Here is a 13,560-nt window from a genome sequence, read left to right on the forward strand (position 1 = left end):
AAGCATTTCAGCATGCCAGCACTCACGTTGCTGTTGTCTATCTGTTTAAAGAACTTGGTAGCAAGACAAAAACCAAGTACATACTACAAACCCCAAGAGCGTATTCCCAGATGAAAATGCTCTTCTTCTGCAGAGAGAATGATTAAGGAGCCTACAGTGTATTTTTTCCCCAGAAGAGCAAATCACATAGGCTACTGGTCTGAGCACAGAACTAGCATCCAGACACTGGTTACGGATGTCACTCAGCATCGAGAACAACATAACACGGGGAACCTCACTTTACCCTGATTAAGTTGAGAATTTAACTCTCTGAAGGCAGAATTAAGACTGAAGAAGCAGCAGCAGCCCCAAGGAGCCCCACTGCCCTGCAAGCCATCACCACAGCCTGCTACGGAGTGTTTAAACACCATTCCGTATTAGGGCTGAGGTGGGAGAGGCTGAAGTCCAGCTCTCAGAGCTCAGCAAACACCCTGAGACTTATTCCTGTCCAGCCTGGAGGGGCAGCTTATCATGACGAAGTCATGCTGTTAAGCGGTAACAGGTTTAATGATTAACATTTGCACACACAGGAATCATTTAGAAGCTTTTTCTGACCTGTCTCTCCACTCCTGCTCCCAGCGGCTTATTTTTGAATGCTGCTTATGCCCCAAATGAACACACAGAAGAAAGAAACGCACACCAAAACCTGAGTTGGCAACTGGGGTAACCAAGGTGGGCCAGAATTTCTCAACACATCCCCTCAACCACAAGACAAATTTATTCCCCCCAAGCTGTCCCAGCCCCCTCAGGTTACACTAAGTGCCAAAGTGGTTTTAGGTGGCCAACCCATCACTGACCGCAGGAATTACAAGGAGAGGGGAGGTGGTCCAAATAAATGACCAAGGTGAAGAGTAAAACCCTAACAAGAATGAGGTACAGCCAGTTACAACAGCAGCTATCACGGGACAAAGTGAGTTTTAATCATCTCTGGGCAGTAGCTGGAATCCAGTACCAAGTTCTTTAAGTTCATGTTGGTCACAGTTAATACCCAAGCTGTCTTGGCTTCACTGGCATTTTAATCAGAGTTAATAACCAGAGGTTAGCAGATCTGAATAACAAACACAGTTTCATTCCCCCCCCCCCCCCGCCTTCTTTTCTTCCTTTCAGCAGAGACTGAGGCTTACTCTCAGCTCTACATGAAGGAAATGGGGGGAACAATGCTTCCTATTACCAACCCTTTATCTTACTTATCTACAGCAGTTATAAACTCCCCAGGACAGAGGCTATCTTTTCTGTTCACATTTCACCTTGCACAGAAGAGCAGGATACCTGTCTGGATACCCAAACACCCTACAAGGAGGGATCTGCAGACAACCAGGAGGGACCCAGCAGCACAGGCTGTATGCGAGGTCTGAGGGAGGAGCAAGATGTTAGGGAGATCTCAGGCTTCGTAACTTTGATGTGCAAATTCCTCAGGAAAGGATGGCAAGGCAACTGGTAACTCCAGGCAGGCTCCTGGCAGTCCCTAACAATTTATTACTCAACAAGTCTCCCTGCCTCACTCTCTCATCCCAGAGGAGCCCCAAAACAAGTCCCTCACATACAGACTCTGCTATGGAGATACACATCTGGCTGCGAGCCGGGCTACGCAGTTCCCTGCCATACAGAGTTACAGCCAGAGCAGGGGAAAGGCTGGCAGCTGCTGGAGCCAGCTGAGTTTTCATACAGAACAGCTTCTCTCCACTTCATTCCTTTTGCATCTGAACCCTCAGCACACTGCCAAGACTCACCCAGCTCTTGCCAAGCAGACCCAGCTAATGGCTGGAGTCACCCTGACTGCAACCCGGTGCAGACCTGAGCCCTGCGCTGCAGGGGTGCTGAGCCTACTCCAGGCTAAGCAGCATCTGACTCTCAAAAGTGTCCCCAACTGGCAGGCAGTGACCAAAATATGTCTAAATTTACCCCTATCAGATATGGGGCAATGAAATGGGAATTTACCTTGGGAAGAAAATTATTGAACCAATAACTCAGAGCAAATGCTGATCTCAATATAAATATCTTCCTATTCAAATTCAACTCACCCACCTAAGACTGGAAAGATATGAATTGCCTATAATGATTCAAAATAACATTCTGGCAACAGGCTTCATGGCTGTCCTTGCCACAAAGAATGGTAAGGACCACAATTAAAGCTTCACACAGGGACAGCAAGTTAAATATAGTAGTGGGAAATGTATTTCTAGTGGAATTATAAAAGCATTAACAGATAGCTAGACAAGAAAATTGATGATGTCATGTAGCCCTCAAAATTTCCTTAGTCTTCATCTATCTGTCACAAGACTCAGTTTAGCAAATTCCTGGACATTTAATAAATGCCATGCAAGGCATTATTTCCTAATTTCTCAGATTCACTGCTACATAAATGAGGGAGTTCAGTTACCCTGCGTTTCTGCTTTCTAACTTCTAAGGATTCTTGCATGGTTAATAGCACCACATTGCCCCCCTCCAAAAAAACTCAAGATATTTCATTTAAAGTTTAGACGTTACCATTCTGGATTCTGCTGAAGCCCAGCTGAAGGAACTGCATACCGGGTTTCCTGATCGTACAACCCACTGGCAGCAGCAAGTTCCTTCTGTGCACTCATGAGCTGGTGAACTACAGTAACCCCTTACAACGCTCCTAAGGTACAGGAGGTGCAGAAGAATAAGAAGGGGATTCCTTCATGCACTCAGTTCCCATCAGCATTCTCCCCTCCTGTAGCTGCTGGTCCTGCCCAACTGACTGCCAGAAGTCCCTGCCCCTGCATACCAGGCAACTGGGGGCCATGGACTGATGCCAGTGTGTGGGGGGGCTGCTGTAACTCCAGAGGTCACAGAGTATCTTGTGCAGACCCTGCAAGAACACAGGCACAACAGGTTAGGGGGAGTCTTCTCACCCTTCATTCAGCGCTTGTAGTGATGCTAACACCCATTTATCCATTCCTGGCCCTTCTTTATGTCATCTCTTAGGAGTTATCGGGGAAAAGCAGAAGAAAGATACAGAGCATTCCAATCCCCTTTAAGCTCAAAGGGACAATTATAATCCTCTAACTAAAATGAAAGAGGAGGAAAAACAAGATGGGCTGTGACAGGTTGGGAAGACTAAATGCCTGTTAACTAGGGCACCAAGATTTAAAGGGCTCAGCTTTGCACACATCACATGCCTGTAACAAGGTTCCCACAGTACACTGTCCCTGCCATTTCCTCAGTGCAGGCAAGAGCTGGTGACACCCACTGCCCCCAGGATGCCAGCAGTGGGCAAGAGGACTCCACTGCCATTGGCATTGCCATGCCAAGACCAATGCATCCAAAACCATGGGAGTGGCAGAAGCACTCGGACAGCCCCCTTGATTCACAAGTACAAGGAGCAGCGAAGGTCAGAGTGGTACCAACCACACAAGGTCCTTTGTATCATTCCATCATGTTTCCCTTCAACTCCAGCACATTTTTCCTGGAGGTGAGGCTGTGGGCCCCAAAAAATTAATGAGTAAATAATTTACAATTAATAATTATTTTTAATAACGGTGTAAGCTAAGTTATGCAAGCAGATAAGCAGATTCTTCCTGCTAACCAATGTGACTCAATCTGTAACCTGCACCATAAGGACAGCGCTTACTTTCACTGTAAACCATCTCCTCATGGCTCACCTAATGTGTAGCATGAGAGCAGTTTCTGTTCAAGAACCTGACCTGAGCCAGCTGCCCACCTGCTGCCTTAACACCCCTTCACACTCAGCCAAAGGGAGCTTTTGATAGGTGCTTGGGCAGCCTCTCCAAGGCTACATCTCACTTGACTGCATCTCTTCATCACCTGACCCAATGGATCCACAGCTGCTCCTGAAGGAACACTGATTTCCCAGCCCTTCCTAAATTTCTTTGGGAGTGCCCAGCCAGTGTGGTCCAGTTTTCTCAGCACAGATTGGCAATGCCCCACAGGGCCACACAGCTAGCGGGCACAGCACTGCAATCCAGCATTCCAGGGCATGGCACAACCAGACTTAGACCACCCAAACGCAGACAGGATGCAAACAGCTGCCAAGTTCGCTCAGACTTGCTCCAACAGATTTTTTTGAAAGGGTTACCTCATTGCAGAGCATACATCCTTCTGCTGCCAACCCAAGTCCAGTACAAACATCACATTGCACTCCGAGCAATGGGAGAAACATTGACTGTGCTCACACCAGCCTACACCTTGCACTGCCGGGCAGCCAGCTCTGCTGTTCCCAAACACAAAACCAAGAACCTTAGCGTTACAAAAGTAGGTGTAGCACCAGCGTGGATGTGGCAGCTTCAGTGTCCCTATGCTGGGGATAGGGTTATACCCAACCTGTTTGCCACCGTCCCTATCAACCCTCCCCAGAGATCACTTTGAGAGGCTGTGCCCTACCTTTAGGCACAAAACAGGTACTTCAGCCAAACTGCGACATCTCAGAAGGTTAGGAAACACATACAGCCTACTCCATCAGCAGCCTGGTATAGCTGGTAATTCCTACCACACAACTCAATCTGGAAAATCTCCCAGAAAGGTATAAAGGAAAAAACAAATAATAAAACATCACATGCATGCTATAGCACTTGGGAATACAGCATGACCACATCACTGAGCACAAGGAGTCTGCAGTGTGCGCTTGCAACATGCACATTTACTAACTCTGATTAGTTACTCTGATGTTACTGTTAACATTTACAATTTAAAATTACTTTGGGAAACTACATCAAGAGCACACTTCATTGTGTGGATGTGATGGCTGCCATTTGCACTGCCACTGCATCCCCATTCCCACACTTGGAGACTAACTCACCTGAAACACAAGGAGCTGCACTGCTTTTTGCAGCAATTACATGCTCTTCCTTATTTATTAGGCTTTTTACTGCATACTTGATACCAAAAGGCACAAAGGTACAGCATGGCATTACTGAACATGACGCTCTCTGGCACCAAATACCAGGGCTCTCAGCATGTGAGCAGATGGAAAGCATCTGTGTTTTCCATTTTGTCCTGCAGGAAGACTTTTTCAGAGAACCTCTGAAGACAAATTCATTGGGTAGGAGCACTTTTCCAGCTGAGCCCTGGCTGTTTCAGGATTCAGCCTATTCAAAATAAAAAGGCAAGAAAAATATTCTTTTTTTTTTTTTTCCCTCTCAGCCCCACAAAATAGCTGATGCAGGTTTCAATGCAGTTGCTCTCTCTCTCCCTGCTACTTTGAAACAAAGCCTCCTCACAAGGACCACGTTCCAGCTTACAAGACAAAAAATTTGGAAAGTGGGAGAATGAAAACAAGAGGTTAAAGTTTTCTGCTTTTTCTGCAGCTTTAGCTGAATGTCATCCATGCCCAGGCTGTAACAGAGTCAGAAGTTAGAGCACTACCCCAGCCTGACCGTGGAGCCTTGAAGCTTGAACTGCAAATTCAACCCTACAGCTCCATCATGGCAGGACTAGCATCCAAGCACCATCTGACCAGCCAAAACAGCTCCCCTGCCCAGGGCTTGGAAACCAGCAGTGCTGCAGGACCCGCATTGCCACTGCAGGAGGAGCTCAGCCAGGTCTCTGCAGAGACCATGGCCCTGAAGTAGCCAAAAGAAGGCAGCTCCAAAGGGAGCATGCAGCTGCCTGTCAAAAACACAGGCTCTACCGACACCGAGGAACTACCCACATGCTCAAAGCACATCACCACACAGGTAATTTCTCTACAAAGACGGGGCCCCAGAGGCCACTTTTCTTTTTTAACCACACACACACACACCTTTTTTTTGTTAATGTAGTCCTATGTATCTCACTGTCTCCACAAGCACAACTGGGACCTGGAAATTTGATGAGGACAGCCCACCTCCTGTCCTTTATCACTTTTATTTGTTGCAAAAATACATGCTTACCAAAATCCAGTGAAGGCCAGCAGCAGGTAGGAGCAGCCTTTCCTCATAGATCCCGTTGCTCAGTGCACAGAGCCAGCTCATGCTGCGCCTTTAACGTCTTCCTCCTGCAGCTGATGATCCCTGATCTGCGTTCTTGGTTCAAAGGTATGCGAAGGGTGAACTCAACTCAGATGTTTTGCTACTGTTACCTAGCTCCAGCCCTTTACCCAACTTGCAAGCTAAGCCTCCCAAAAGGCCTGTGAGGCAGAGCAATCTGAAGAGGATGAGTTTGCAGCTCAGTCAGTATGCCAGCTTGACTCCCAGCCCACGGGTCTCACTTCAGTTATGTCTTTACCTTAATGTGATAGTACAGGATATGCTGTGGGTCACTGCCTCTGTGCTAGGCACTGCGCAGACAGAACAGCAGCGACAACTGACAACTGACCCCAAAGAGCCTACAGCCCTACTACAGGAGCTGGAGGAACACAAGGGAACAGAGTACACCACCAGAACAGGAGAGAACCAGGTCCTGGGACTGTCACTGAAATGCCATGGGACAGAAACAACCAGCAGGCATCCTGGGGAGAGCCGAGGAGGAGCAAGAGCCCCACCATGCTCTGCCCTGGGGCTTTCCCTGCAGAAGGGAGATGACACACAGGCAAGCCCGAGTCCCCTGCTGACCCACGGGCTTCATTCCCAGCACCTTCGCCTCTGCTTATTTCATTGACTTTGTGCTACGCTGCATGTTTTCCTAACAGGAAAAATTAAGTCGATTTTTAGCACTCCAGCATGGGTAGTGCCACTGAAACAAAACCACATCTTCTCCCCTTGCCTTTCAAGGGACTCCCAACTTGCCCACCTCGGGATGAAGCACCTGGGCCAAGTTTCACCACGGCAGTGACCTGAGACGCCTCTCCAAGGCTTCTCTTTCCAAGAAACACCGCTAAATTTTTAGCTTTTAAATATTAGGGCAGTTTTGTACATGCAAAGACAAATCTAACCGGGGAATCAGCTGCACACTGAAGGAACGCTTCCACTCGCTACAACTTGCAGCTGCCTTACCCACTAATTTAATGGAAAGGCTCTGGTAAAAAAATATCATCTTCAGGTCCATTACACTTTCACACACACAACCCCCCCCCTATACACTGTCCCAGGCTGCCCAGACCACCACCAACATTCCCTGAGCCCCAGCTACTTCACTGCAGCTACCTCATCACCTTCATTAACAATTAAGGCCCGTGCTGCCAACTGGATTTTATGAATATTATTATTGTGACTCATTTCTCTTCTTTTTGTTTTATTTTTTAAATGTATCACATGGGCCACTGGGAAAAATTAAATATAAAAAAATTTTCTACCATTTAGGCAAACAGCATTCATTCCCACATTCTTAAAAAATAAACACAGTAAATAAAAAATATGAAGCTGTCAAACTGTCATTGAATCTTCCTCTTGCAGTAATACCCCCCAAGAAAGAGTTACCAAGTCATCTTTTCCCAGGGAGCTGGCACAGGCCTCTCATATGCCATAAGAGAGATCCCACAGATTAAAAAAAAATTAGTGTTGCAGGGGTCTGGTCACAGCAGGAATGGCTGCCACAAAACCACAAGTGTTAAGCACCATGTCCCCACCACCAAAATAACCTCGGAAGAGCAGAGCCCCAGAGTATACAAGTCCCTGAAAAATGGTATTACTTATTGATCCATTACTCTTCTCCCAGGTAACTAGCAACAGGACAAGAAGAAACCATCTCAAGTTGTGCCAGGGGAGGTTTACATTGGATATTAGGAAAAATTTCTTCACTGAAAGGGTGGTCAAGCATTGGAACAGGCTGCCCAGGGAGGTGGTGGAATCACCATTCCTGGAGGTGTTTAAAAAGTGCCAAGATGCAGTGCTTAGGGACAAGGTTTAGTGGTGGACTTGGCAGTCCTGGGTTAACAGTTGGACTTGATGATCTGAAAGTTCTTTTCCAAGCTAAATGAGTCTATGATTCTGTGAAAGCTGCAGCTTATCCCACTTACGAGGGAAAGTATCCCCTAAATGATGCACACAGAAGGAATGTGATGAAGGGATGGGAATAAAAACATTCACGAACAGTGAACATCAGCCAGCACCTGCTTCACAGGATCCAGATACCCACAGCCAAAGGCAACAGAAAACAAATGCAGCAGAGTGCACTGTTTGGCCAAGTTAGTTAAGTCTACCTGGGTCTGAAGAGCATCCATCAAGGTGGTCTTACACAGTGGCAAATACAAGCGTGGCTAAACTTGCCAGTTGGCTACTCAGGGAAGTAGGTAAACACCATCCACTGCCTATCTGCTGGCTAAACAAGACAGGGAAATCAAACAATTGCCATCTTTCCTCACCAACTTGCTCAACACCTACAGACACCTCCCATTCTCAGCAGTGCATCCCAGAGGAGTCTCCTGCTCACTGTCTCACCACAGGAAGGTGACACCAGTTCACCAACATTTGCAAAGCATTTGGAAACCCTTTGCTACATGGGAAAAGGATGCCTTGATCTCATCTCCTTGGTGGTTATTTTACATGGATGAGCACAGAGGCAGGTGGCAGCCAGGAGAGCTGAGCCAGGCAACAGAGCCAGTTATTACAATGTAGGGTTTTCTCAGCTGCCAAACAGGGTCTAGCGGGGTCACAGAGGAGCTACACAGGTCACAGGTTGGCAGGACAAAGATTAGAGATAAAAAACTTGCTCCAGAGAGCAAATGGGCACCAGCCTAACATGATTCAGAGCATTTAACTAATGATACTCTTCTGTCTCCATCTTTCAGGCACATTGCTGCTTCCCTGCCACCCCAGAGAAGTCAGCAAGCTGGAGAAGTCTACAAGCAGCTTCACATCCAGGTTTTGACTGTGAAACGGCAGCATCCTCAGCTCAGTCAGCCAACAGCAAAACTGTTTCAAACCTACCTACCCGCCACCCCTCTGACTAACAAGCTTTGCCCACATGACAGCAATGGCCTTGCTCCCTTCAGTGGGACACAGGTATGCTGGGCAAGCTTCCCAGGCTGCAATCTTTAGAGGTGGGAGAACAGTCCTGGGCTCTGCCCACCAGCGCTGTGCTAAAGCAGACAAGCAGCATGCGGTGAATGATTAACTGCCCCTATGTAGTGTGGAAATAATTCCAAAGATGCCAAAGCCCTTTCAAAAGGCACATTGCACAGCTGCTGCCTCCAGGAAATTTCCAAGGAGCAGGAGACAACAGAAAAGAGCCCAGGGAAGATGTCCATCCTCCAGAAACACCCAACACACAAACCAGCTGCCAGAGGTCCCAGGGCTCCTCCTAACAGATACAAAATTATGCTGTGCTCCAGAGAAAAAACACATTCCTAGGACTGTGGCACTCACTTGTGTTTCCACCCTCCATGGTGGGTGGAAGGGGAAACACAGAGGGGCTCATCATGCCACCAAGTCAGCCCCGCCCTTTACCAATTTCTGCATTTTTATTTCAAGCATTTGTAGGATCTGTTTGGGGAGAGGTTATTACAGAGAGCCCCCACACCAAGATTTCTGGATGTAAAGCAGGGATCTGGAGGATCGCTATTAATGTACAAGCTATTTCTGGGACACTGATCTCTGACAGCCCCCCCCAACTTTAATGTTCAAAGATTTCCCTTTCTGACTCCAGGAGTTTGAAGTTTAAAGTTCTGTTAATAAACATGAAGTCAACAAATAACAAACCAGTTTCAAGCTGAAACTTGCAATCGACCACAGTTTTCACCTGAGGTGATTTTTATTCTTCACATTGGGAGAGAATAAAGAAAACCATAAGCCCAGAAAGCACTTCAATTTTTAAGACCCATGCAATGCACCTCCATTTGATGAGGATTTGAAATGCCACAGCACAGGCGCAAAAGCAGAACTCTTGGACTCGCTCACCCAAAACCCAAGATTTTTTTCTTTTTCCCAGACAGAAAAACAGCCAGTTTTAGAAAACTGAAAAAAAAAAAATGTTTTCCAGAGACCCGTAAGTCACATGAGTCACACTTATTTGTGGATGAGCCCCAGCTTGAACTCCAACACCATCACTCATGCAGAGCAGAGGAAACCAACAGCTGGATCAAGACGGGCAGCTTGTTTCAGTGGCTCCGCAGAAGGCTAAGGGACGAGGAGCAGGCGGGGCACCAGCATGCCCCCTCTTACGCAAGACTGCCACTATATAGTAAGTCAAGAAATCTGACTTCCCGGGAAAATGAACCTGAGCTCATTTTCATGAGGTTGAGGGCTCTGCACTGCAGAAGGACAGCCGATTCTCTAGATTCATCATTTCTCCAGCGGGGTGGCTGAAATGGCACATTTTCTGTGCTGGCTGGGGGAAGGCGGTGGGCAGTGCTGCAGCCCACACACTGTGCACCCAGGAGCTGGAGAAGGATGCATGCTCAGGACCGCTTGCTCAGCCACAGCGCCTCTGTAACCGGCCCCGCGGGCTCACATGGTCGGCTCAGCCCACGAGACCAACTGCTCGGACCCCAGCTAGATGCCACCCACTGCACAGGGGTGTTGTCCCCAGGCCCTCGCCAACCTTCCCGCCCCATGCACACCTGCAGTCGCTTCCCTGCTTCTGCCCCAGCAGCACAGGCAGAGACCATGGCTGGGACAGCTCATTATTCACCTTCCATTGCAGGGAAGCCCGTTAGGCTCTCCAACAGCCATGCCACTGCATAGTTACAGCAACACAGGTATCATGTTTTACCAGCTTGCCCCTCAGCAACCCACCAAACCCTTGGGAAAGTGCTCCGCATGCACAGGGGGAAGCCCAAACACCACTAACTCCTGTTTCCCTTCTCTATGCAAGCCGATTTGGGTAGGTCAGGATGTGGTATTTCCACCGTGCCCCACTGTCAGATGCATCTGGAGAGGGTTCTCCTTTGTCCCAGCTGCTGCCTGCCAGGGGGGCAGGGATTTACCCAGGGGCAGGGGCGCTGAGGGACGGGAGAGGCAAAGGGTAATCATTTTTCCCTGCTAAGGGATTTCAGGCATGGAGCAGAGCTGGGATGCTTTATGTCGTTCTGTGAGCAGGACCAGATTTGGAGCTGCTGTTGCACGGCGCTATAGCTTGTAACGAGCAGCTTTGTGGTTAGCCACGAGCACGTACCGCCTCCCTCCAAACAGCAGCAATATAACAATGTGCGGCACTGCCACAGCATCCTTCTCCCGAGGATTTTAAGGTGCTTGGCAGACGATATGGATTCATGTAACCTCACAAGCCCTCTGAGAGGGAGTAAAGTAAATGCAATAAAAAAATGGGAGGGATAAACTGGTGAATGGAGAAAGAAAACTGCCAGAGCAGCATGTTCCCACAACATGCAAGAAATCAGGGGCTCAGAGGCAGCTTCCCCCACCACTACAGTGGAATCTGACAGGCAGCAGCGCTCTAAATCCTCTGTTTGTTCAACTCGGCCCTGGCCAGCCTGAGAGCATTTCCCAGCACGCATGAAGGGCTACAGCAAGAACAGCACTCGCACAGAACTCCTTGCCCCAGGAAGCACCGTATTAATTTCCACAGTCCTGCTCCGTAGAGGGTCTCACAGCAGAGCAACCTGATGACTGGCCCTAATGAGCAGCAAATAACATCCTTGCTCTGCCCAGGAGCCTCAGTTTTCACTTTTGAGTTTCAGCAGCTGCAAGCAATGGCTGAGGGTCTCAGCTGAAGGGCTTCCACCCTGCTTCCCAAAGGCTGGGGCTGCTCTAACAGCATTTTCCAAACATTCACGAGGCTTTCCAAACACCCACATCCACGCTCGCTATCCCAAATTTACAGATGGGGAAAAGAGAGACAGGCCAAAAATCCCAGTGCCAGTCAAGGAAGGAAGCGGAGAGCCCCAGCACCCAGCCCCTGCTCCGACTCCGATCAGGCAGCTGCTTTTGTTAGCTTCCATGTGCGCGTAACTGGCTGGTATATGGATTTGCAGCCAAAGAGTGACACGCAGTGCAGTTCCCGAACTGCTTCAGCTGGATCACTCCTGAGAACGGTATTGCTGGGCCACTTTTGCTCCAGGGGCTGGTTTATTTTTTATGAAGCTACTGCCTAGACTTTGGGAGAGCTTTACTGATGCTATTATACAGGCTGAAGAAGGACAAACCTCCTTCATGGGCAGGGCAGAAAAGTATTCATCATTCTTAAGCCAGGAGCTCGATTTTATCACCCTGCTGAGCCCGCAAATACTCAGGGAGGGCAGTGTGCGGGGCTTTCAGAGCAGATTTGAAGTAGCGCATCAGGGCACTGCTACCATCCCTCAGGTCAGGAAGGAGAGCCCAGGACTCCCCCCTCTCCCACCTGCCCAAACCCCAGCCGGAGCCTGCCTCGCAGACTGCCGTCTCTGGCTTAAAACAGGCAACACTCAGGAGCTGTGCCCAGGTCCCCCATCTGGTACCAGCCGCCCAGCCCTCCCCAGCGCGATGCCCAGAGCCCAGCCGGCGGAGGAAGGGCTTGTGAGGGCTCACGGCTCTTATCTCGTCCTGATCGGGAAAAACTGTGATCGTACATACGTGTGTGTGTACAGTTACGTCTATCTACGCGCCTCTTGAAGGTGAGCCAAGCCCCCTCCAGCTGTTCCCCCCCGCCTTTTCCCGGGCCAAGGGCAGCCGCTCGCAGCCGGAGGCGCGCAGCCGGGCGAGCCGGCGGGGGCAGCTCGCAAGTACTTTACCCACGGCGTTACCCCGTCCCCGGGGTCTGCCCACCCCGCGCCCCGGCCGTACCGGCTGCCATGGCGACAAGCACGCACGCTAAAATAAACACAAAGCAACCCGGAGGCAACGCGGAGCCCTCCGCGCCCCCCCGGCCCCCCGAGCCCCCCCGGCCCGCTCAGCTCACGGCTCCCCGAGCCCCCCCGGCCCGCTCAGCCCCCGGGCCCGCTGAGCACCCCCGGCTCCCCGAGACCCCCGGCCGCAGGGCGCTGCGGGGCGGCGCGGCTCACTCACGCTGCGGGGCACGGTGCGCTGCTCCCGGCGCGGCTCCAGCCTGCCGGCCGCCCTCCGCCCGCCGCCGCTACCGCCGCCGCTGCCGCCCGACCTGCCAGCGGCCGCCGAGCGGGGCTTGCTGTCCTGCCATAAGTAGTAGAAAGTGCCCAGGATCCAGGCGACCGTCAGGATGGCGATGGCATTGGCCCTGATCCTCCTCATGCCGAGCGCCCCGGGGGAGCCTGGGAGCGCTGCCTGGCGCGCTGGGGCGGCCGCGGGAGGAAGGAGGGGAGAGGCGGCGGCTCCCCCCGCTCCGCTCCGGCCCCGCACCGCCCAGCCGCCGCCGGGTCCTAACGCCTCGGCCCCCCGCCCCGCCGCAGGGGGCGGAGGGCTCCGCGCCACCTCCCCCTCCCCCCGGCCCGGGGAGCGGCCGGCCGTGGCTGGGCGCTGGCCGGTGCCTGCGTGGGCGCCGCCGAGGATGCGCTGGGCGCTCCGGCTGAAGAGGGGGGGTGGCAGCCCCGAGATACGGGCGCTCCGGTGTGGCGGCAGGGCCCCGCGGCGGAGAGCGGGTGACACGGGCCCAGCCCCGCGGGGCAGCTGCTGGGGCGCGGGTGACAGCAGCCTGCCCTCCTGCGCTGCCAGCCCACGTCCCTGCCCTCGGTGGCCCCAGCACCGCACGGTGCCCTTTGTCATAGGGCAGGTGGCCGGCGAGTGCCCCCTGGCACCCCCTGACACACGGGATCCAGGCACCCGCTCCTTGGAGCCG

The 13,560-nt window shown here is 51.1% G+C and overlaps 1 protein-coding gene across 1 annotated transcript in view; it reads right to left on the reverse strand.

Annotated features, from left to right (window-relative positions):
* The window catches only part of GALNT16 (polypeptide N-acetylgalactosaminyltransferase 16), a 76,949-nt gene extending 63,692 nt beyond the window's left edge, over positions 1-13,257 (reverse strand). Inside the window, exon 1 of the mRNA XM_037395649.1 lies at positions 12,816-13,257. Coding sequence (XP_037251546.1) covers positions 12,816-13,016 — 201 coding nt within the window. The 5' untranslated portion in view covers positions 13,017-13,257. The remainder of the gene's footprint in view (positions 1-12,815) is intronic.
* Between the last annotated feature and the right edge of the window lie 303 nt (positions 13,258-13,560).

This window comes from Falco rusticolus, chromosome 7 (assembly GCF_015220075.1).
Source record: "Falco rusticolus isolate bFalRus1 chromosome 7, bFalRus1.pri, whole genome shotgun sequence".
In the NCBI taxonomy this organism is placed as follows: Eukaryota; Metazoa; Chordata; class Aves; order Falconiformes; family Falconidae; genus Falco; species Falco rusticolus.